The sequence below is a fragment of the Felis catus genome, chromosome E1 (assembly GCF_018350175.1).
Source record: "Felis catus isolate Fca126 chromosome E1, F.catus_Fca126_mat1.0, whole genome shotgun sequence".
Classification (NCBI taxonomy): Eukaryota; Metazoa; Chordata; class Mammalia; order Carnivora; family Felidae; genus Felis; species Felis catus.
The window spans coordinates 23,714,730-23,735,379 of record NC_058381.1 but is presented as its reverse complement, the minus strand read 5'-3'; the positions used below and the strand labels follow the sequence as shown (position 1 = coordinate 23,735,379).

The following is a 20,650-nucleotide window of genomic DNA, read 5'->3' as shown; positions in this document are numbered from 1 at the left end:
ATGTTATTATTAGTATTATCTACCTTCCATACAAAGAATAATTGTAAGAGTTAAAAGAGACAGTATCCCTTTCAGAGTTAAGTTAGGGTTTCTCAACAACACTAAGGTCCAGAGATAGCAATTTGCTAGGTTTTATTCTCTTTTCATCAGCCCACTTTTTATTTCTCCAATGAGAAGTTATCTTTAACCCTCAGACCAAGAGAGCATGAGATACTGCAGTCAATGTGAGGATAAAGAAAAACCAAACTGCGTTGAAGAAGTCCCTGCCATTTACCTTCTACAGTACATTTATGCAGCAGTTTTGTCCAACAACAATATAGCCCATTGGTCAGACATCAACCCCTTGTGACAACCGCTCTAAAGGGATACTGCTCTTTCTGACAGGAGGTTTACAGATCAAAAAGAGGAAACAATCTGCTTTTAAGGATATCCTCAAACTGAAGAGACTTGGCTTGAACATTACAGGTTCCAAGCTGGGAATGTTCCAAACATACATAAAAGAACATGTGCACAGAAGATTATTTTAACAGGTCAATCAGAACAAGCTCAGTCAAAAAACCTCCCCTCCCCAAATAAAATGGAAAAATTTTAAAAGAAGGAAAAAGAAAGACATCACAAACCTGATTAGACTCATCTCATAAAGACATCTAGCTTGGCACTATGAAAGAATATAGATTCACTTTCAGAAAAATAGCTTCTAATTAGTAACTTGAGAGTCCAGAAGGCTAGTATACATGTTATGAGATTTTTAAATAAAAATCAAATATTGTTCAAAAAAACAGAGCACTCTGCAACCAACCACGGTGGCTCAAGCAGCTCGTACAAAAAAGAGAAACAAAATCACCCTATCAAACAAAGAGCAGCAAAAAAATAGGAAAACGTCTGAGGAAAAGTACAAAAAAAGGAAGTCAACAGTCAGGGGCACAAGGAGCCCCGCAGACAGCCCACCGCCCTTAGACAAAGCCTCAGCAAGCCGCCACGGGAGACACATACGGTCTCTGAACACCTGCTCTCGATTCGGCACCCCGTTTAAGGATACCTCCAACATTTCAATAGCCAAAGGATGGAGGCGATTTTGTTTTCTGACTTACCAATGTGATCTATGCAAAAGCCGTAATACTCTTTAACATTTCTGCTGGAATCTATAAACTTGGAAGTGTCTTACATGTCCCTCTCTAGTTAGAAAAACAACAAACCCTTCATATGCATAATACGTTTTCTAGAATAATACAGTAATACTGAGATAGTTCTCATTATTAAAGGCCACAAAATGGGTTTATCTTTCTATATAACATAGCAAATAACAAAACAAAATAAAAACGAGGACACTTGGGAATCTAGATTTTATGTCAGGAAGTTGGACTAGAGAATAAACTGCTACATGTAAATCCATACAGAATTTAAAGAGGGCTCCCTTATAGGATGTTTTCAAACATTTTATGAGAAAGTGAGTAGTTACCCTATTCTACCATCTACAGATGTGTTACAATTTAATACTTTCAGTAATAGAGTTAACGCTGAAAACCGTACCTGAACTCCACTAACGAACGACTCATGCCCTCCTCCTTGCCAGACCCTGGCACACAGGACATCCACACACAAGCTCTTTCCATCCTCTCTTGTGGGGATGTGGCAAACCACAGTACGACTGGCTAAACTAATTTTTACTAAGACTTGGCCTAACAAGAATCAGTTCTGTCAGCCAAACAGAATACTATATTGGCCGCTGCCAAACAGACCCAAGAGAAGAGAAAAGGAGAGGAAAACACTGACCTCACTCACAGAAATGGAGGAACAGTACCCACACTGCAAAAGTCTTTATAAAACTCCTGGTGATGTAGGGTTCATTTAGCAGTGGATTTTTATGTGCCTCTAACACCAAGATGGGGTTAGAGTTTGAAAATAAAAACATTTTAGCTATCCAGTCTAAGTTCCAGAGTACTCATGGGATCCATATATCCAAGTACCCACAGAATCTAATTTAAACACTGCTTCAATGGACTGGCAATGAAGAGGTTATTAGAAATCCATTAAGGTTAAGAGCCAGAGCCTTACTCTACTATCAGTCAACACCCACCGAACCATCTTTGAAATCTACATCACCATTACCAGAGTAGTCTCACCAATTCCTCACCTGCAGCAGGAGGATGCTGGCCACTAACTGTTGGTAAATCCAAAGAGCTATCAGACATGACATGCTTAAGATCTCCTCCCACATCAGCCAGTTTCATGTCAAACTGAACAGAGAGTGCATCTTCAGAGTCCTCCTTGCCAACACTGCTGCCACCAATGGAAGGGAGATCCAAGGACTTCACTGAAGCAGAGTCTTCTTTGGTGTGTCTGAAAGCCACTGATTTCTCACCCAGAGATTTGTCTGAGTTCATGGAAGAAAATTTACTAGAGTGGAAGTCAGCAAAATCATCATCACTTTTTCCTGAAGGGGTATTATCCTTCAGTTCTTCAATACCCAGTCCAGATCCTTCCAGAGAAAGTTGTTTGAAGACATCGTATTTGGTGGACGTGGCAGCGGAGTTCTGTCCACTCTTCACTGTGCTGCTCGAGCTGCCACTTAGAGGAACAGGACTAGCCTCCTCTCTAAGGGCGTCATATTTATCATCTGCCTTTTGCTCAGATGAAACAGAGCTATTACTGAAAGCCATAAAATCTGCAAAGTCATCCTGTTCCCCAACAGATGCTGGACTAGAATATTCCCCAAAAAGGTTGAATTCTCCAAAATCATCAGCCAAACTAGACATCTTAGTTGATGCCAGTGCTGTCGTAGCTGCAGCAGATCCTGTTGGCTGTGGCCGTGTGGAAACAGATTTGGATGCACTAAAAGCAGCTGAAAAAGATAATTGTTTCTCGCTGCTGCAGTTAACTGAGGAAAACATATCAAGGTCTGCTAAGTTCAGAGGATTCTTCACTTGTGTTTGTTGTTTCTGTTGTACAGCTCCTGAGGGGAAGGATGCTGGAAAAGTTTGGTCTTTTGTTGGTGGCTCTAGTGGTGATAGACTATCGGCAGTTTTAAAATCGGTGAAACCGTCATCAGTGCTCGCAGATCTGAATTCTGCAAAGTTTTCTCCTGAAAGAGAAAAACACGGCAAAATAAATAAGAATGCTGAGCTGAACACCACATGATGCACAGCATATTAAATTACAAGCATACTTTTAAAGACTTGCCCCTCACTAGCTTGACATTATTCAACCACAGCTTACACCCTACCAAAACAGCTCTTTGGACACTACACATCTGTTTCCATGCCAAAGGCTAGTGATACCAAAATAAATAAAAATAAAACCGAGAGCACCTAACCATGTCAGTTTCGTTTGCTCATTTTAACGTGATACGTGTCCTAGTGCCATACCCTTCAAGTGGCCAAAAGCACTGCTCTCAGGACTTTTTTCTCACTACAGCCAGCTGGCCAAGCACACAAGAAAGGAAGAAATGGGTGCTGGAGGTTCCTGAAGAGAGAGACATTAAGATGATCCTTTAAAGATAAAATGTTTTACATGGTGATCAATCAGGAAAAAAGTATCATGGGTGCTCTAGTGAAGTATTACGAAAAATCCTGTATCTAATATTTAGGATGTGAAACACCTTGCTCAACTAGGTACTTCAAGCATACTGTTAGATATTAAGTGGTCTTGCTCAAGTACGTGGAGGCATTAATTTGAAGCTAACTTTGATGAAAAATTATGAAAAAGTATCTACTTATTTGCAAAGCATTCATTCCAGCTAAGGACACATTTTAAAGTGGCTTCTCTATATAACAAATAAGCCGAATCTCACAGAAAAAGAATCTGTGAGCACTTGGGCTTATCTCGAAATCAGCCATGTCACTGTACCAACTAGTAATTACTCTCATTTATTAAAATTCAAAAGGATTTGAATAAATACCAACTCCACTATTAAAAATTTCAAGGGACAGTATTTAAACTTTATACTGTGCTACTCTGAAAAAGGAGTTACTGAAATGTTTTGTTATTTTTTAGAGAAAATAGGTACTAATGTGTTTCTAATAAACAATTAAATAGACTCAGTTAAGATGTTGATAAAAATCTGAATCCATGAATCTAAACAGTTTCTTTTCTTTATTATGAGAGTGACGTTATCACTCTTAAGTATGAGGTTAGGAAGCAGATGATCTCAATTTTTCTAATGGTGTCTGAAGGTCTTCCATAAAATCTACTAGATTTTACCAGGTAGTGAAAATCAGAGCTAAACCAAATATAAATATAGCTACACCAACATCACTTATTATTTAAAAATATTAATGCTATTCTAAAACATAGGCTGTAATTCTTCATCCATTTTTCAAATTCTATTTGTCCCTAAAAATGAGATATAGAGACATATGAGCCATAAAAGTGTACTTCAAACCAAAATCTGATTCTTAAAACTGTCATTATAATAAAACAGGCTTTAAATATTTAGTGCTTATAACACAATAATACTTTAATATAAGAAAAAAGCACAGGAAACAATGGAAGCTGATTTTTCCTCTTAATCTGAGGCTTAATTCACCAGCATAATTTATCAACGCAGAGAAATCTATTTAATATTATTAGGGAAATTTTAGAAAGAGAGGAACAGCATTCACAATTTCTGTATTTTATGTTTTTAAGACATACCACTAATAAGACTAAAGTCAATTTCACAAATTGACAGGAGAAGCAGATGTAAAACTTAAAAAAAATTACCCTGTTTTAGGTAAGTATATCACTGATAATATTTGTATCATTTCCCTAAATGAAAACGTCATAAGCAGCCGATTTTGTCAGTCTAAATTTTTGATGTGCTACTTTGAAATATCTGTGAAATTGACAAGTTTTGTTTTGTTATTTTTAAAAAGAAATCACCACAGCAAACTAAACTTACTGAGGAATTGTAAACGTTTCCATTAGAAATGTAAGCTGGGTGAAAGGGTCAAAAAGAGATAAAATGGGTGGGTTTACAAGTTCAAAAGCAAAATGAATTTGGGAGCAAATAAATTAGTTGCAGTCACTGGAAGCTTGCATATCAGAGGGTACATTAATCCTCTGAATCCTTCTGAATCCTCATAAGTTCCCCTCTCTACTTGTCACTTTTTACGTCCTAAAAACATTTCAAAAGAGATCACATTTGTCATCAAAATGTAAGCAGTACCTTAGTGCTGCTTTTATAGTACTTTAGTAACAGAACCCCAGATTGTTGCTGACATTTTTGTTGTGTGCTTTCATTCCTGACTTAACTTTAAGGACTTCCAGTAGAGGTGCCAACTTTTTGTTCATTTTAGGAGAATATATTTTATTTTATTCTCATTAAAAATACATCGGCCTGAATGCATCAAGTGTGTTGGTGTCTTAGAATTTACAAAAAATTCATATAGTATTGTGTTCAGAACTGTGCGTTTCATAGGTTACTAAGTGACAGAGCTTAGTGATATTTCCTTTTTTCCCAGGAATAACACCCCTATGATACGATCATTAATACCACACTACACAAAAAACTCTGATAGTAAACCATGCTCTTTACTCCAAACTCAGTTTGGTCCAAGAGGTGATGAAAGAACTGCTAGGAGTCAAAGACCAATTAACAAGCCAAAAGTTCCTGTAGGGTTTTATCTCTGTACTCCTAGTGCCTAATATAGGCACTGAGGAACAAAGTTATTACATCCTAAAGGCTTGAATGCAACAGAAGGAAATACTTCTAGAATCTGACAACTATAAGGGATTGAATTTTTTTTTTCAGTGTTTTATTTATTTTTGAGAGAGAGAGAGAGCGCGCACACACGAGAGCATGTGCATGAGCAGGGAAAATGTGGGGTTGGCGTTGGGGGGTAAGGGGGGCAGAATCCCAAGCAGGCTACCTGCAGAGAGCCCACACGGGGCTTGATCCCATGAACCGTGAGACCATGACCCGAGCTGAAATCAAGAGTGGGACATTTAACCGACTGAGCCACCCAGGATTCCCAAGGAATGAATATTTTTAGGACAGGTGGATTTTTCCTTTTTAGAGATATTTAAGTAGTACACTTTTTCCTTGAACTTTTACTCCTACATTACCTTTCCTACAATCTCCTCTCATCCCCCTCCCTTGGACAGAAGGGTGACAACAAATGAGTGAAGGATATTCTAAATTTGAGCATTCAGTACACAAAGACAGTCCCCAGGAAGAAATTCTCATGAGAGTATGCAAATTTCGTAGCATGCGCAGTTAAGCTCTGAAGGACATGATTTGACCTATGGATTATTTAAACCCTACACATCCGGTTAGGATTTAACCACAAACATAACTTTCAGTCTTCACACATACGGTTCTTAAACTATCATTCTGTATTCCCTTCTACTCTCTTTAAGCCCTTCTATAAATCCCGCTTACTTCATCTTATTAAATTATAGCCACGTTTGAAAATCTTGAAAAGACTGGTTGCTGCAAAACTTCTGCACAGTCCACAGATCGCTGCACTGCCAACAGTTCCAGTTCTTGTTAAACATTAAAATAACTGAGGACAGTCACAGCCTTCCATTTGATACAGAAGTCTATCCGGGCTTGAAGGTTTCCAGTGAAAGGGAACATAACTAGCTTCAGAAGAAATTGCCTCAATTTGGAGTCTGCCCTAAATTTTAGAAAAGAATTTCCAATAACTGAACCATATTTTGTTTCCTTGTAATTTCCAGAGGCACAAAGCCAAAAAACCTCACCCACACAATATAATAAAGACATGTTCAGGAATGTCCCTGAAAGAATCATCAAAAATATCTTTTATTAAAAACTGAGGGGCGCCTGGCTGGCTAAGTCAGAGGAGCACATGACTCTTGATCTCCAACTCGTGAGGTTGAGACCCATGTTGGATGTAGAGTTTACTTAAAAATAAATGAATAAAATTTTTTAAAAATTGAAATTTATCCATTTAAGGAATCAAAAACTTACCTGAAGTTTTACCCTCTGCTGTCTGTTCAAGTTCTCTGAAAGCACTGTATTTATCACCAGGCTCTATGATGAAAAGACAGAGTCTATTAAGAATACGAAACTTGAGATTAAAACTCAAGGAAATAAGTAAGGCGGACTGGGTTAACCGCACATACTTGACAAGTGGTGTAAGCATTTTATACATTTCTCATAAAAGGCCACCATTAAAAAGGTTTACATTCATAGGTTACATTCATAAGTTTGTGAACTGACAACGTGTTTTTACCTCCAAATGGAATGTTACTTTCAGAGGATTTGTCAGCTGCAATTCCTTTAAACACAGCATACTTATCCATCGAAGCTGATGCTTTAGTGCCAGGAAGGGGCATCAACAAAGAAGGGGCACTAAAAGGGAAAATGAAATATTTCTTAATGACTAGAACATTGAATCCTTCCCTTATCATCAAGTAGGAGCTTAGAATTAAAATGGCAAGTAGGTACCTGATTAAAATTCATGGTTCCCTGCCTTAAAACTCAGAAACTATATATATTCACCACAGAGGTTTAAACTCTTTCTCTTGGGAAAATATATTGAAATACCTTCCATGTGAGAGGGATTATTGATTATTGATTATTGATTATTTCAAGATGGGTCAGACCGATGCTGACCATCTAATCATCTTTATAAACCACAAAAACAATTGGAATGGCACTGGAAATAGATTTTCATAGAATGATGACCTCCTAGAATGTTAACTTAAGGTCCGTAACACTGGAAAAGTAAACTGTTCCAAATACGTAAACCCAATATTTTAGAGTAAATTATGTTAACCTTAGTACAAATCATTCTTTAAAATGGGTTCAGAATGCAGAGGTGGAATAGTTAAGATAAAAATCTATTTATGAAATGTTGTTCAAGCCAGGATGTAAATTGTTCTTATTTGATCTTATTGCATTGCTTACTGGCAGAAGTTCACACATCTGATAAGCAGCGGTGGAGTTAATACAATTTACATTTTTACAAGGATCACATCAGCGGTTCCAGAAGCTATCTTTGTAGCAAAACAACAATCACTTCAAAATTAGATAAAGATACTTTTGCCTGTGGACATATTTCTCGCTGGATGGAAAAATAGTGTAATGAGTAGTATCTGTGTGGGTAATTCTTGGATGGCTTAAACACATACTATAAAAGCACTGCCTTTTTTTTTCCTTCTTATCACACCCAGGCAGCTCCCTGGAAGAACAACTTTACATATGAATGACTACCTTCCCCCACTAGTTTGTGTCATTCAATACCACACACACAAGTTATAGAAATGGATTTCTATTGAGTTCTTTGCCCTGAAGCAAAAATCTTTCCACAGTCATTTAAATCGTCTTATCAGGAGCCTACAAGCAAGGTAAAAAACCCAGCTCTTGCACAGGCATGCTAATGGAGGTCCACAGTGCTTTAGGACTCAGTGTATCAAATATTAGAATTTCACATCACTACCAAATAGCTGCTACATATTTGATCTTGACAAACAGGTCATTGCCTATACATCATAGGTGGATTTTTAAGTTTCATAAGTAATTAAACTACAACTCATTGAACAGCATGTTACATATAAATAAAAGTAATTAATATTTGAGAAAAAACATCACAAAGTTGAACAATCAATTTGTTTTTCATGAATAGCCAACTTTAGTTGTGGTCTTATAAAGCCCATTGGTAAAATCTTCTACTAAATGTGACATTTAATTGATTATTATTGTTTAAAATTCTTTTCAGAATTGGAAAAAAAATAGAGGAACTCCAAGGTAATGAAATACTGATGGAAGTCAACAAAATAAAATTCCACTCAAAAAAAAGCAGACTCAGACTGTAATTTTATGCATATTACAAATGAGTAATTCATTCTAGTTCCCTGAAATTATTTAAAAAAACCCAAAAAACCGTAATCACCATGACAGTGTTTACACCAGTTATATAAAGTAGTTATCTATTCCAAACATGAGAACTGTTACTTCTACTCTTTAATACTAATGAAAGGTACTCAGTGAGGAGGCATACTGTTTTAAAATTTAAGAACCTTAAGAGAATTTGGCCAAAAAAAAAAAAAAAGTATTTGCTTTTTCTCTAGTGAATCCATTTGTTTTACAACCACTCCGTGTGGCTGTAGTAGATGCTTTTACTTAGTTGCTTACCCTGCTAAATGTAGAGACATTTTAGAAAACAGGCGTGAGCGATGGAAATTTGATCAAGGCAAAAGGACCCACAGCGACCACCTGGCTGAATAGACATGCCCATGGGGTGACCACCTCAAATTATCTATAGGCCCTAAGGGACCAATGGGCTACTTACAACCAGGCAGGCACAGTTACCAAAAAGGGCAAATTCCATTCTTCACCAGCCATAACTACTCCTCTTCCCCCTTTAAAAACGGCCCCCATCCACTGCCTCCTGGCAGATGGTCTCTCCTTTGCAGTCTTGCCTGCCTCTCCCTTGCAGTGTATTCAGTAAACTATCTTTGGGTGAATCCTTTCACCTCCCCACATCACCAGCTTCCACCAGATCATTGCCTGGCATTTGGGGGCTCCCATCCGACTGGACAGACACCACACTAAATACAGCCATTTAAAAAGTAAAATGAAACTAACCAACTCAAACCCCTACTACACCTTAATTCTTTGTGAACTGTTTTATTATCAGTGCCCCATATCTGTGATGTTTATTGTTCTAAGCTCCCCAGTGCCCAGCACACAGTAAGTATTTTCTGGATGGATAAATGAAAGACATTGCTGACTTCCAGATCCCCTTTCATGCTGGCTCAAGTGCTCTTTCTCCTTTGACATCCAGTTCAACCCTGAGCCTGACCAATTTCTCACACGCACACTTTTCAGTGCCTAACTCTAAACCCAGAGTACACCTCATCATCTCACAACAGGATTACTACGGCAGCTGAATTTATCCCACACAGTACCAAGATCACTTTCATCATGCCACTTCTTATTTCTAAAATGCTTGACAGATTACGTCACAAATCCTAAGACATCCCACACTGGTGCTGCCCTTAACTAATGAGATTTTTTTCACAGACTAACAATACTCTCTACTCCAGCCTACTTCTAACACCATACTTGCCTTTTCATCTTCTCTGAAAAATAATGCCCATTTTTTGCTTTAAAATGCTGCCCAAAGCAGTCTCACTTAAGCTCAGCTATTTATACCATGATTTAATAAATATCCCTTAAAATAAACTCATAATATGCATTACAGATCATAAACTAGGGAATTCATTATACATGTACACACACACACACACACACACACACACACACTGAGGGACCAATTCTAAGAGAATTTCATCAGATAATATAAATACTGAGATAAAACTAAGCTTCTTTACAGCAGGAACTGTGCTTTCTGCTTCTGTATTTCTAGTGCCTACCCCCAATGTCTGGCATACAGCAGATGGTAAGTAAATGTTTTTGAATGAGTAAATAAACAGTGAATGTGGATTCTTAGACATGAGCAAAATGTTTTCATGTAAGCATGGAAGTAATCAAGTCAGAACTGAAAAACAAGTCTACAAAGTATGACTGTGTATGAAAGTAAACTATTATGTGGAGATAATGCCACACAAAATTGCTAATATTCCATATATCTCAGGTCTGGCCACCATCTTACAACTTTCTATGCCCAAATTTCAATTCCATCTACTGAGTGCTTTTTTCCAGAGGAGTAAACCACTGATTTGGTCAATCTGGTTTATAACCTTCATGCTACATCACACTCACCCAACAAACCTTTATTAATTATATATCATGGCTAAGTACTACATATGTAGCCGTGAAAGACTATCTTCAGGGATGACAGCCAAGTGAGACAGAGAGTCAGATAAACCAGTAATTATAATCAGAGCACAGACGTCCAAAATGCACCAGGGCAGTAAGTGGCCCTCATCTTTGAGGTGGGGACTGAAGTGGTGGGGTTAGTAAAAACTTCCTATGTTAAACTGATTTTTGAAATAGAACTAGAATTAACTATAGAGAGAATTTCAGATTGAAGAAGGTAAAGGGTCAGAAGCCTGAAAGAGCATTAGTCTGGAGTTGCTCTGGCATGGTTGGGACATGAGCTGTAGGGAAAGGGCAACAGTCAAGAGACTAGGCAGGAGCAAGATCAGACACAGCCTTTTTCCACGGCAAGCAGAGAGTACAGAGTCGATGGTGGTTAAAGGAGAGAGTGAGGAGCCAAAAATAAATAGCATGTTTCTGATTTGGTGACTGGACATGGTGACATGATTCACCAAGGGAGGGAATGCTAATTTAACAAATTTTTATTTAGCTTTGAGTAGCAAAATAATGAATCTAATTTTATGCAGGTAATGTGAGATGCCTTGGGGTCATTCAGATATGTTATAGATAGCAGAACTTACACATTTTATTCAAAGGAAAAGATCTGAAAAATATTACGTGTCTATCAGGTCAACATGTGTGTGCTGGTGTAGTGGGCTTGGAAATCCCAGTACTTTATAGTCCCACCACTCAAATGTTTCTATGTGTCATTCCCTATAATACCTATCCCTTGGTTCTTGTTACAGTGTACATGCAGGAAGCGTCAAAAGATACTCATTTCGTTAAAATGGAAAAGATGAATGATACTGCACAAACAAGGAACATAAGAAAAATGATGCATGTATCCTGACAAAAACAAGTTCCAAAAATAACTGAAGAAATTCATATTGCTTGCTCAAAGCCTGGTATATTCTACTCTGTGGAAGAAGTACTATCTAAAAACTTTTAAAAAATGATGGAAAGGTATTGGCGACATATTTAGATTTCTGAATTAGGATTTCTGTGGAGAATCAGCAGTACATTATATCACAAAAATATCAAATTATGTTCCCCTGCCTAAAAAGTTTTTCAATAGCCAAAGGCTTGCATGAAGTCATCACTGCAAAGGTGCACTCTGCTATAATCAGGTTTAGGACAGGCAAAAAAAAAAAAAAAAAAAAAAAATTAAATTAAATTAAAAAAATATATATATATATATTAGCAAGCAGCTGTATACTGGGAGGAAATGGTGGTGCTCAATTGTTAGGTGGACTAAGGGGAGAAAAGTTTCAAAGGTACAAGTATGAATAACGAGGGAACAATCAAGGAAAGCATGAGAGTAAGAAGTCTTAATTTTTCTTACTTAGGCTTCTTACTATTGATGCCTCTTTCTCAATTATTAAATACAATGTTAACTATATTCAGCTCTTTTCTACCTGCTTCCATGCTGGGAATTACTTGTTTTTGAAGAAGCAGGCAACTCTTGGAAATCACTGAATGAATCATCAAGGGATCCTGACTTAGAAGCATCTTGAAAATCCTGGAAGTCGTCTTCTTCTGGTTTTACCACCTAGGTTTGTAGAGGACATTTAAATAGAAAGACTGAATTGATAAAATAGTAACTAACAAATTCATAACTGTCAACCTCAAAAATTACCTTTTAAATCTCCCCATTTAGGTACCTATATTAGGTAGGTGTGACTGCCTAAGTTTAGAAGAATGCACTTTAGGGGCGCCTGGGTGGCTTAATCGGTTAAGCATCCAACTTCAGCTCAGGTCATGATCTCTCAGTTTGAGGGTTCGAGCTCTGCGTCGGGGTCTGTGCTGATAGCTAGGAGTCTGGAGCCTGCTTCAGATTCTGTGTCTCCTTCTCTTTTTGCCCCTTCCCTGCTCATGCTCTCTCTCTCAAAAATAAATAAACATTAAAAAAAATTAAAAAAAAAAGAACGCACTTTAGATATAATACCAATTCAAGTATCTAGGACAAGAATCTGTCTTGAATTTTTAGATACTCTCTTACACAAATTGTAAAAGACTGTTTAAAGAACTAATCTATACAATTTTTAAATAGACAAATTACATTTAATAGATTCTGCCATCTTTAAAAAAACATTTTATACATGATGTAAATTACATGAGTGATGCAAGCTTGTTATAATCCGTCATGTGTATGTATAAAGTCAACAGTGAACACTGACTCCTAATCACATGATAGTTCATTTGTTTTATTAAAAAATGAGTTCATACTACACTGTTCCGCTCTTTAAAAAGGTATAATAATATCTATAAAGTGGACTTTTCCACGTTGCACATGTAATAGTTCATTCATTTTAATAATCAAATGTTTACCACTGTATTAATGAAGCAAATTTTATCTAACCTTCCTTTTTGTTAATGTTTATTTATTTATTTTGAGAGTGTGAGAGAGAGAGCATGAGTGGTAGAGGGGCAGAGAGAGAATCCCAGACTCTACACTCTCAGCTCAAACCCATGAACCATGAGATCATGACCTGAGCCAAAATCAAGAGCTGGACGCTTAACCAACTGAGCCACCCAGGTGCCCCATAACTTTCCTTCTTTTTTTTTTAAATTTTTAAAATGTTTATTATTTAATTTTTGAGAGAGAGAGAGGGAGGGAAAGGGAGAGAGAGAAAGACAGTGTAAGCAGGGGAGGGGCAGAGAGAGAGGGAGACACAAAATCTGAAGCAGGCTCTAGGCTCTGAGCTGTTAGCATAGAACCTGATGAGGATCTTGAACTCACAAACCACAAGATCAAGACCTGAGCCGAAGTTGGATGCTTAACCGACTGAGCCACCCAGGAGCCCCTAACCTTCCTTCTTCTGATGGACATTAAGCTATTTATAACTGTTTACTCTAACAAACAATGCTATAACAAATATCTTTGCATATTTTTGCTAATTTAAGTTACTATTTCTGTAGGATAGATCCTTAATAGTGTGACTGCTAGGTCAGAAGATACAGACATTTAGAATTTAGGTAGCTATTACCAAACCTGCCTTCCAAAAAGGCTGTACCAACAAACTATTTTCCCCCACATTTTCACTAAACATTATGTTTTCTAAATTTTTTGCTAATCTGAGAAGTGAAAAATAAATGGAAGCATTTAAATTTCAGGTTTAGTAGCTTCCCCAAAAGACACAGTCTAGGAATTTAGTTAACCTTATTAAGCTTGATGTTTAAAACGTATATACTATAAGGAACTATAAACTTCTAGCCAAAATTCAAATCTCTTAAGGCTTAAGAAATTTCTTTTTTTTTTAAATAATAAAAAATTAAATTTTGTATTATTTTAATACTGCCTAATTTTCACCTCCAATGTCCATCATAATACAGCAATCTTCTCTGCATCCTTGGAAAAAAGCTGCCCAGATTCACTTTCAGGGATTCTTTGGAATACATACAGCTTCTGCATTTACCTGATTCGCAGGGTAAGTTGGCATGAAGCCACTGGAAGCCTGGGCTGCAGCTCCCCCAACTGGTCCAACAAGGTTAATGCCCATGACTGGCTGTCCAAGGTTGAGGGGTATGGAGCCGGCAGGGCCTGAAGACATCCCAGTTGGCTGACTCACCGCAGTAGGCAAAGTCATAGGAAATCCACTTAAAGTTGGAACAGGAGCAGCTGGAAATTGGTTTAAAGCATCAGGACTCATGGCAGGAACACCTCTCTACACAGAGCAGAAGGAAAATGGAAACATTTTAGGGGACTGCAAACCACATACAGTCTAAATCCAGCAAAGAGAGACCTAAGTGTAAAATCTGTAATCCTGGTATGTTTCCACTTTGACTCCCAAAACTCATGAATTTGATATAAGAAAAGAACTTACAAGGTTAACGTAGACCTAGTATCAGGCAAAGAAATGGATGACATATAACAACTGTGGCAATGCACTCTCTGACATGTTTGGTTAATTCATTATAATCAAATCATTTAAAGTGATTCTGTATTATGACAAAAATTGCTAGCAGATCAAGAACACTTTAAAGAATTTTAAACAAGGACTTCAAAAACATAAAGAGTCATTTCATCTATTACTAACTTTCAAGTTCATAAAGGATACAGTTAGGTCAGAGAATGTTAATATATTTAATAGTCTTTAAACAAAGGAACATTTTACTAGTATGTGCATGATACAAACTGTACATTTTTGAAGTACTGTATCCTAAAAATAATCTAAACTTTAATATACAAGGAGTTCTACATGGTTGTAGTCAAAAGGATTTATATTGAAAACTTATTTGATCTAACTTAAGAAACAGTCTCTTACCTGTGTTACCGCTATCATGGCAAGAACAGTATAAAGTTCTTCCTTAGTAAGTTTGCCAGGTGTAGTTCGATTAGCCAAGGCCCATATCTGTCCAAGAGTTTCCCTGGGCAGTCCAGATGACATCAGGATGGGATAAAGTTTAGCAGTATCTATTCCAGTTGGAGTCACTGTGATTTCTAAAATTTTCTTATAGGCATCTATCAAAGGAAAGACCAGATTACAAATGTAAACATATTATAAGTGATTGCTATTTTCTGTTGTCATTGTTGCTTATATGAGAATAATCTTGGGGTGCCTGGGTGGCTCAGTTTGTTAAGTGTCCTACTTCGAGTCAGGTCATAATCTCATAGCTTGTGGGTTCAAGCCCCAAGTTGGGCTCTGTGCTGACATCTCACAGCCTAGAGCCTGCTTTGGATTCTGTGTCTCTGTCTCTCTCTGTCCCTTCCCTGCTCACGCTCTGTCTCTCTCAAAAATAAACAAATATTTTAAAAAAAAAATTTTTTTTAAAAGAATAATCTTAGGTCAAACTGCTTTAATAGAACTGAAAATGTGTCAGGGTTTGAACTGCTATAAAGATCATTCAATTGGAAATATCCAATATAATTAGGGTCTGGAGCTTAGAAGACAGGATGGAGCGTGGTAAAATGAAGATTTGGGGCCAAAGGTCAGAGAAAGTAACAACACTAAAATGGAGGTGGTATAAACAGATGCTTTGGACTTTATTTTTAATGTTTATTTATTTATTCTGAGAGAGAGAAGAAAAATAGCTCAATCAGGTGAGGGGAAGAGAGAGAGGGAGAGGGAGAAAGAATCCCAAGTAGGCACTGCGCTGCCACTGCAGAGCTCAACACAAGGCTCAGACTCACAAACCGTGAGATTGTGACCTGAGCTGAAATCAAGAGTCAGACGCTCAACCGACTGAGCCACCTAGGCACCCCTAGATGCTTTAAAAGACAAGTTGTAGAATAATGATGGTGGGAATAGTTTGAAAACAGTGGTGGGGAGGCAAGAATTATACCAATACCACCTATCTCCTGCCTCAGTCAGAGTCTGTGAGAGAACATCACTGGGTAAGGTGCTATGGGAATAGAGCCTTCAGAGAAAGGCAGTTTCAGTAAAGGTGAGAAAGCAGAATACCTGTTTGAAAAAAGGAAGGGACTGTTGGGAGTTTTTCCACAATAAAATGGGGTTTCCAAAGGACAAGTTGGGAAAGGCTATTAGAGACGAGGTTGTCATATAAAATTTAGGATGCCAATACTGCATGGGACACACTTCTGTATTAATAATTTACTATTTACCTGAAATTCAAATTTAAATTTTTTAATGTTTGTTTATTTTTGAGAGATAGAAACAATCAGCATGTGAGCGGGAAAGGGGCAGAGAGAGAGGGAGACACAGAACCCAAAGTAGGCTCCAGGCTCTCAGCTGTCAGCACAGAGCCCCACGCAGGGCTCGAACCCATGAATCGTGAGATCATGACCTGAGCTGAAGTCAGATGCTCAACCGACTGAGCCACCCAGGTGCCTCTACATCTAATATTTAAATATGGATTATAGGTTAGTAGGCTGGCCATAAGAACACATATTTTGGCTAGGAAACTATGTGTGCATGTATGTTCACAAGGAGGGTACAAAATGAATATAAGCTGGCAGAAAATGGACAGAACTCCAAAATTTACCAGATCTGGCTTTTTGTTTGTTTGGCTTGAAGACAGAGAAGAAGATGATGCAAATTATCTAATGGGCACTTGGAAGAAAACCTATTGTTTTTATGTATAGCTGAAGTCTCACAGGATTTGGGGAAATTAGCCTTTCAACTGAGTATGTGATAATGATGTAAAGTAGATATTACTGTTTTTTTTCCAAACAGAATTTCAGGGACCCTTGCATGACTTTTATTTAATCAAGCATAGAACTTTAGTCTAATGATCAATCTAGAAAACCAAAGATCTGATGAAAGTTACCTTTAGATTTCAAGGGGTTGGCAAAATAGAGCAAAATGAACAAGACACAATATATTAAAACTGGTTAACATATGCTGCTGTAATAGTCATTACTGTATTCACATCAGCCATGGCTTAGACTATTTTCTGGTATCAACTGAATACTATCACAAAATATGCACCTTCATGATTTTATTGGCTCAACAGTAATAATCTCTATAAAGAGAAAAGTAAACATCACCTCCCAATGTTGACTGAAAAAGATGCCACTTAGTCTTTCACTTCATATATTACATGATAAGTCATAAGAATAGATTTTTAAAATATATAATCACCAAGAGTTCATAAAATTACATTAAATGTATTAATACTATTATTGGTAAGTTATTAATAATCTATGAAATAAATAATATCTTTTATTTATAATATATATTTTTTTAATTTTAGAGAGCGCATACATGAAAGAGAGCATGTGCAGGCGTGAGCAAGAGAGAGGGGGAGAGAGAGAATCTCAAGCAGGCTGCACGCTCAGTGTGGAGCCTGACACAGGGCGTGATCCCATGACCCTAGGGATCATGACCTGAGCCAATATCAAGAGTTGGACATTCAACCAACTGAGCCATCCAGGCACCCCAATAACCATATCTTTTAAAGCATGGTAAATCTAGGGAAAGCTTTTAGAAATAAAAGTCTATGATGGTCAATAAAACATTAAAGCAAAACATTTCTCCTACATTTATGTAGCCATTTCACCTATAAGGCTGTCTTAAATACTGGATCCTTTTCAATTTTCTGTACTCTTTCAGAAAAGAATAAACAAGAAAAAAGTAAAAATTTCTTCTGCATATTTTGTAATCACAACAGTAAATATTCACAACTACGTTTTCAACATCTGAAGCAAAATATCCAGATGGGAATCCTAGACAAAGTAGTTTTTTTACCTGGAACCAAACTCTCATTGTAAATCCAAGGCGGCATTCTGGGCTGAACAGGATCCTGTGAGGGAAATACTCCCACACCTAGAAGATAAGAAACATTATTTAATGTACGTAACAGTCCATGCAGAAGATGGGGAAATCGCAGAGTCACTGTTTTTTATAAGAGCGCTGGCTGGAGATACTAAAAAAAAGTCACCAATACAATGAAAATATTTGGTTTCTAAATTTCTCTTGTACGTTAACTATGCCCTAAAGAGTAAACAAAAAAAAAACCCTAAGATGTACCAAATCAATATTCTGAATCATACAAGGCTTGCACCATTTCATGTGTATTACAAATTAAAGAAGAAAACATGACAGCTGGTGGTTTAAAAATTACCTATGTAAAAAAATGTAATTGCTCAAGCTTTACCTGCAGCTTTTAATAATATTTCTTTGTACAGTCTGACTTTTTTCCACCTGAATATGACACTGCTGCCTTGGATGTATAGGATTTTTTATTCTGTTCAGTAAAATATCCTCCAAAAGTTTGCCTCCTAGGCTGCCCAAATTCTAATTCATCTCTGCAAGCTAAGTTTATAAAAATTTGGACCTTTTAGGCAGCAGTGTGTATGATTTATTTCACAGAAGCAAAATCATATTCTCATTGGTGACTTTTCCAGTTAAATTTTAACTTTCAACCCTTATGGAAGAATAGAAAGTGTAAGAAAGGAAAAAGCTTTTATAAAATAAAAGGAAAGAAATTTTAAATCAGGAATAATTCTGATTAAAAAAACTGGTTATCAAACATTTTTAAAAGGAATAACTGCGGAAAGAATTCAGAGCAAAATTGTAGGGGTTAATTGGAGAAAGGAATGCATTAAAAATATTTTAAGCACAATACTGATTAGCAAAAATCAAGCAGCATTCATTTTAAGATTAATGCTTAAGGTGTTAGCATTTGAGCGATATTTGGTTAAATAAACTTTGGCTGAATATTTCATGAGCTCACCACTCTCTTCAATGGATAGGTTTTGGTCTGAAGTCTTTTCTGCCTCTGCAATGGTGGTACCACTTACACGTCCATCTATAGCACCCCCGTTTTTGGCCGTTAAACTGGGATGGTTCTTACTGGAACCTGGGCCTAGGGCTTTGTGACCAACGTCAGAGGTATTTAATTTAATTTGTTCCTGCCCAGATGAACTTATATCACAAGATACTAGGAGCTTCTCCTCCAAGGAAGGGCCTAAACAAACAGCATGAAGGGTTATTTGTATATAATTGCAAATTTCTGATTTTTTTCAATCATCCATTTCCACCCCCAGGTTCTAAAGGGTAGACCCTGCCACACATAATGTAGATTTTTGAAATAATCCAATCACTACACACTTGTATAGGACCTGAAAGGCTTTAAAGAGTTTAGAGAACTTAAAACATCATTACCTACTTTGGTTCTCAGGAATTCTGTAAGCCAGCAGATCGAACGGTATGGTGGAAGGAGTACTACCTTAGAAATCTGGTGACTTATACCAGAGAGAGACACTTCCCCTCACGGCTGGGGAGGCCCCTGGCCAGTAACATCACCTCTGGGTCTGTTTCTACATCTGCCAACTGAGGAAGTTCGGACTAAGTCCATATGTGCTACGATCTTTCTCAGCACAATGTCTCAAGAAGCAGTGTATTAGTGCCTCCCATCCCCTTTAGTTCACAAGTGATACACCTGAGGTTCAGTTTCAAAATTTGTCCAAGGACACACTGACAATAAATGGAGAACCAGGCATCTGACCCCCAAGTGCTCTACCACCGAACCAGAGAGCACTTTCTAAAGCAACTCTTCTTGGCTCGTTACTCTGAACAAAATATTGGTGATTTTCCCAAACAAGAGAAATCTCATGTAGAAATCAGTTTGCTTTTAAAGTTCGAAAGTGATTTAAATAGCTCCTAATTTAGGAGCCAAAGTTTTAAATCATTTTTCCAGAATGTGAAGCTCCCAGAATTAAAAAATCGATATTCTTATTTTGGTGAATTTCAATAGTACTCATATATTCCGGTACACATTTCCTTACCAACATCAGTGTATTACTCTACTTATATAAGAGAAGTAAATTATCCTAGATTATTTTAAGAATACTTTCATTAACATTCTAGGAGTTACCTGCTTTCTGTACATTGTATGAGGCTGCAGCAGTAGAGAAAGAAGGAATTTGCCCAGGGACACCATGTAAGGCAAAAGACACTGGAATCTGACCTGGAGGGAGAGGCTGTGCTCCAGCCTTCTGTGTATGCAACTGGCCAAATGGGGTGGTGGGATGGAAAGACTGAAAAGGCTGGGAAGTGGAAGAAGGACCACATGTGGGAACTTCAACGGGCCCCTGCATAAAGTCACTGAATTCTTCTTCATCAAGAAAGGCAGGTGATGGGGAGACAGTTTTAGTAGAATGAGATGGTGTGGGATAATCTGCAAAACGGAAAATGGCAATGAAACACACGGAAATGAAAATCAACAAGGAAAAAGAAATTAAGATGCAGTACAATCCCAAAAGAATATACTGAAACATGAATAACAGAAGTGAACAAGAAATAACATGTAATGACAGCCAAATGGAATTATTAAGTGAATGAAAAACACTTTGATGGCTATTTACACATAATTCATTTCTTTTCAAAAAGCAGTTTTATAGCTATTTTGCATTTTGTTCAAAAACAGAAAAATGTAAAACTCAAAACTTCTTTCCTTCTTTTATTAGGTTAATACCACTTTTTTCCTCTGAGACCACTAATAATTTACATGAAA

General features: G+C 37.2%; 1 protein-coding gene across 17 annotated transcripts in view; it reads right to left on the bottom strand.

The window, feature by feature from the left end:
* The window catches only part of SYNRG (synergin gamma), an 86,512-nt gene that overhangs the window by 32,247 nt on the left and 33,615 nt on the right, over positions 1 to 20,650 (bottom strand). For 5 of the 17 annotated variants that reach the window (XM_006940101.5, XM_006940103.5, XM_006940106.5 and 2 more), the window contains exons 7-15: positions 20,012 to 20,314; positions 18,869 to 19,102; positions 17,881 to 17,958; positions 14,998 to 15,194; positions 14,149 to 14,397; positions 12,148 to 12,281; positions 7,179 to 7,297; positions 6,914 to 6,976; positions 2,135 to 3,082 (exon numbers count right to left, since the gene is read on the bottom strand). In XM_006940101.5, coding sequence (XP_006940163.2) covers positions 2,135 to 3,082; positions 6,914 to 6,976; positions 7,179 to 7,297; positions 12,148 to 12,281; positions 14,149 to 14,397; positions 14,998 to 15,194; positions 17,881 to 17,958; positions 18,869 to 19,102; positions 20,012 to 20,314 — 2,325 coding nt within the window. The remainder of the gene's footprint in view (positions 1 to 2,134; positions 3,083 to 6,913; positions 6,977 to 7,178; positions 7,298 to 12,147; positions 12,282 to 14,148; positions 14,398 to 14,997; positions 15,195 to 17,880; positions 17,959 to 18,868; positions 19,103 to 20,011; positions 20,315 to 20,650) is intronic. The other 12 variants (XM_006940109.5, XM_003996583.6, XM_006940112.5 and 9 more) reach the window with 7 other exon arrangements.